Source organism: Notothenia coriiceps, unplaced genomic scaffold (genome assembly GCF_000735185.1).
Source record: "Notothenia coriiceps isolate Sejong01 unplaced genomic scaffold, NC01 NC01_scaffold00016295, whole genome shotgun sequence".
NCBI classification, from domain to species: Eukaryota; Metazoa; Chordata; class Actinopteri; order Perciformes; family Nototheniidae; genus Notothenia; species Notothenia coriiceps.
Genome location: NW_011348996.1, coordinates 62,476 through 67,245, shown reverse-complemented (window position 1 = coordinate 67,245; position 4,770 = coordinate 62,476). Strand labels below are relative to the sequence as shown.

At 41.0% G+C, this 4,770-nt stretch overlaps 1 protein-coding gene across 1 annotated transcript in view; it reads right to left on the bottom strand.

The window, feature by feature from the left end:
* Positions 1 to 4,480, bottom strand: part of LOC104949502 (neuropilin-2-like) — a 25,831-nt gene extending 21,351 nt beyond the window's left edge. The window contains exon 1 of the mRNA XM_010775866.1: positions 4,393 to 4,480. Coding sequence (XP_010774168.1) covers positions 4,393 to 4,480 — 88 coding nt within the window. The remainder of the gene's footprint in view (positions 1 to 4,392) is intronic.
* Between the last annotated feature and the right edge of the window lie 290 nt (positions 4,481 to 4,770).

The following is a 4,770-nucleotide window of genomic DNA, read 5'->3' as shown; positions in this document are numbered from 1 at the left end:
GTCCTTCGGCAATGCTTTGTGATGCCAAAGATGTTGCCACCGCTCCCGAAGTTGCTGCCGGAGCCTGAGAAACTCCACCGGCGGTCATACGATGGCTTAAGATGCCCTCACGAATGGCCCGATGTTGTTACGATCAGAGCCGAATTTGAACATTTCCTTAATCGTGTGTCCAGCGGTTGTCAATTTTGGGACAGTGTGACAGGGGCTTAAGCCTCCGCGCTTCAAAAAACAGGATGGAAGTAGTTTTAACAACCCAGCATGTCCCAGTACTGCTCAGTGCTGCTCAGGAAGTAAAGGAATTAATGAATCGATAAATAAAGAAAAGGAGACATCCGCAGTGTAGGGAAATCACATGTTCACTGACACACTAACACACACACACACACACACACACACACACACACACACACACACACACACACACACACACACACACACACACACACAGACCAGCCCGCAGTGGATGCAGCGATCAGAGTGGCTTTTCCATTATTCAGTAGTTATTTTCAGGCCTCTGTACCCTGACATAAATAACAAATCTGCGCCCATTAAAACCATTTGAGATCGTATGAATTACTCACATATTTAACCATCCATATTGCCAGTCTACTGCTATACATTGTGTATCATACATCAGAAGTATTATGGACTGTATGTGTGTGAAGGCAGCATGCTTAACATTCTAGATTATGCATTGTTCATTAGAGACAAAGCCAATCTGATACCATGCCAATCACACACCTTGTATCCTCTAAACATCAGCTTTAACAAACTCACAAATTGCTTTTCCATTACGGTATTGCCCCTGTATTGTTTTGTATTTAAAATGAAGTGCATTGACCTCGCTTCGGGGCTGTAAAACAATTTCCCCACACGGGCAATCTCAGCACCCAATTACAATGAAGAAATCCCAAATCACGGATACAGGGTTCTTACAGGGCACACAACAATGCAGTTTAGCATCTCATTATTTGTGGCAAATCCAAAAAAGAAACAAAAGCCAGAATATTATTGCAAAACTCATTCTGATCATTCACGCTAGCTTTGGAGGCAACATGTAATTTAGGAATTGTAACCCCTGACTATTGGATGATGAGAGCTGCCAAGCTGCCAGTTTTGTTCAGTTTTAAATGACCGAGCTATCAGAACATCTGCTATGCTCTCATCACTTTCACTCCACACCTAGTTGTTGGCAGGCAGGCAGATATGTACAGTACACACACACACCACCTGTTTGGCATAAACAAAAAGGTTTGTTCGTAGTTGTGTAAATACATGCTTATGTTTTCATCTCCATAGAAAACTGCAGTGTTACTAGGGCAAAATAACAGAGAAACTGTGAAATACAGCGAGAGAAAGGCGGCTTTGTGTCCGCTGTCTCTGAGTTGTTTCCAACAGCTTTGTCTTCATTCTGCTGCTGCTGCTCTTTAGATGATGAATCCTCACTTGTCTCCAAACCTTAAACACTACCAAACATATCCTGACAGAAATGAAGCTTCCTCAACTCAAGACTCAATTCACAAGTCCAAAAAGAGGTGGCCCGAGTAAGGAATTGAAGATGAGCCATTGGTCCCTCCACTTAACATGGCTAGCCCAATGGGCCGTTACAATACAGCTGGTGTAATCCTATCCCATGCCTTGTTAAGTTGGGCCAGTTATAGCAAAGTGTTGCAAATTTGACGATCTGGATAACTTGGGGAGCTACCTAAAAAAAAAGAGATGTTTGTATGTGACAAATCCTAGCGGTTTCTTGTTAAATAATACTGAGATTATAATATAACCAAGAAACTTCACTGCGTCACCATTTCAGATGCTAATAGTTTTGAATCTTCTCGAAAACACAAACACACACATACACACACACACACACACACACACACACACACACACACACACACACACACACACACACACACACACACACACACACACACACACACACACACACTCACACAAACATCCACATGTCCATCACCATAGTGGCACAGGAGGTAATGTTGTTTAGAGTTCTTGTTCTATCTAAAACATTCTCTAGGTGTTCCGCTGTTCCAGTTTTCCAGCCAATCCTTCAGGTTTAGCCAAGAGTGTGTGTCTGTGTGTGTTTCCCTTGTACAACATTGCTGATAGGTTTCACATGTGAGCTGTGGCTCCGGTCCAGATACTTTGATGGGATCGGTGGGATGTGTCCTTACTTACTCTTCTCTCTCCTTTGGTCCTCCTTTGCAAGTCATGTCTAAGTCATGTCTTTCTGCAAAGAAGTATACTATTAAATATAGGCATTTAGTTATGTATTGCTTATTAAGATATACCGTTTATACTAGTAATAGGTATCTCTAATACTATTAAAAGGGCAATCAATGGTTAGCAGTACCAACTCCGTTTCCGCCCCTTTGACTCCCTCCCCATTAGAAGAATGTAATAATTCCTGTCTCCTGCCAAGGCTCCTGTAACAACCCCACCACCACACACAGGTGCACACCTACACTCCTTTTCTTTTACGTCTTCATCCTCCCTTCTCCCCTGACCTCATTACCCCCATGGATTTGTATCCCTCTCTTCTTTGCCCTCATTTTGCTCACGTCGTTTCTACGGGCCCTTCTTTCTTTCATGTTATCCCTCATCTACCACAGCCTTTTAAACCTGTCACCAGTGCTATCTTTGAAAGCTAAAGTTCTCCCACAGTAGAAAATGTTTCATAACTCCAGAGCCAAACCACCTATCAACTTTTGTACAGTTCCCAAACACATGATTGTTCTAACCCAAAGAACTTCTGAAGGTTTTTAAAACCATACAGCATACAATCATGCTTTGTTCACTTTAGGAGGACAGTTAAGTGGATGACTTCCCTCTATTCATTTTTTAGATAAAAACACATGGAAACACTTCGGATTGGGCATTGGTTCATTGTGGGTGCATATGTGTTTATAAGGGCTTGTGTACGCAGAAATGCTTGTGTTCTTCCAGTATAAATAATAAGGGTCTGGCTCGCCACCGTTTTGCAGAATTTCCCAGAAACTTATGCATTTTCTTCTCTATTTCTATCTGACTATTTATGCCTCCAACTGTCCATCTATAAATCAACTGTTGGGTCCAATGCCTAAATTCCACTGCATGGTAAAGCTCGATTTGTGATGCTTTCAGTATCAGGTACGTTTCTCAATTTAGATTTAACTACGGTTAGCACCCTATAAATACAGGCGGAAATTGGAAAACATGTAATATCCATAACCTTTGTCAATAGGAAACCAAACTAGAATTGTCTTAAGTGATTTGAATCAAGTCTTGACGTTCTATAGTGGTAATGCGACAATATATTCTGATGTTAGATTCTTATACAATTTTGTTGACATTCTAATTCAAAATGTACACCTACTGTATTGAGGCGAGCATTCACTCTCAAACAGTACACAGAATAACCATTTATGTTTCAGCTTGTTCTGATGTTGGTTGGCTTCTGTGTGTATAATACAAAAGGGATACAATTGCCATTTTACTGGGTCCCCCTTGAAAATTAGATGATATACAGTATCTGAAATGTTCCTGATACAAAAGATTTGTAAGTGTTACAACCACTACCCAAAATGTACATAAAGTCTGTCAATCTACCTGTAATTAAAAATGGCCGAAAAGTACTTATTGAGCCTTGGTAATCATCTCCTTGTGAACATATTACTGCTTGGTGAACAAGAAAGCTGTCTTTCTTTTCTTCAGAGCAGTTAATGGCATACTTAGCTTAATGGCTTCTGCCACACTTAAACTCATTTCCTTTGTAGCTGACTACTGCTCACTGATGTAGTTTGCCATTCATTGCCGGCAGCCTTTTTTTATCATCTCAGTTGTTGTCGTACTTAGCTTCACACTTAAGGCTACAATTGCAGTCACATACCTTGTGGTGCTTTGTTGCACAATGGACTAATGAGCAATTCTGTCTGTAGTTTCCTCACATAAAGAGCTTTTGTGCTTTTAGTGACACAACTGTGTAGCTCATGGCTCGGCTCTTTTTTTAGCCACACTCTAAGCTCTATTATGGTGGTGATTTAACTACAGTCATGTGTTTGGTGTAATATCACCAATACTAGGTTACAGAAATTCTCTCTCCACGTCTACCAATCGTCAGAACTTGTGGTCCAGTGCAGCACATAATCTTAAAACCAAATATTATTGGTAGCTCGCTGTACAATGGGCTAATTAGGCAGTTAGTCTCAATAGAGTTTCCTGCTGTAAAGAACTCCTTTTCCCACCCACTCATATACTGAAGAGGGAGCCATCATTTTATTTTTTTTGATTGGCAAGAAAATCTACAAGAGATTATACAGTGCAATCAGAGAGATACAGTATGTCCACGTTTTTGAGCAAGTCCACGAATCCAGTCTTTGTCAAGTCTGTCACCACCTTCGCGCAGCTGCTGGCGCCACTTCGTCCGGTCCTCCGCCAGCCTCTCCCAGTTATCCGTCGCAATGTCCAGGGCCTTGCGAGCCATAATTAGGCTCGCACTTTAAAGCTACGTATAAATTGAAACTGCACTTTTGGTTTTTTAAGTAGAGTTGTATGATTTGCCATTCAGATGACTGGCGATTACTTTCATCCAAAAGCATTCTGTTTTCCACAATCACATCTCATTACATTTCAAACCATAACATTTACCAGTCTTATTCTTGGTACTCCATGACTACATTTTGGCTTTTCCTAGTTTCCTATCAATAAGAATGAATTCTCTACTCTTTACCAATGTGTCACTTTTTGTATATCATAAGGTCTTGATCGATTCCC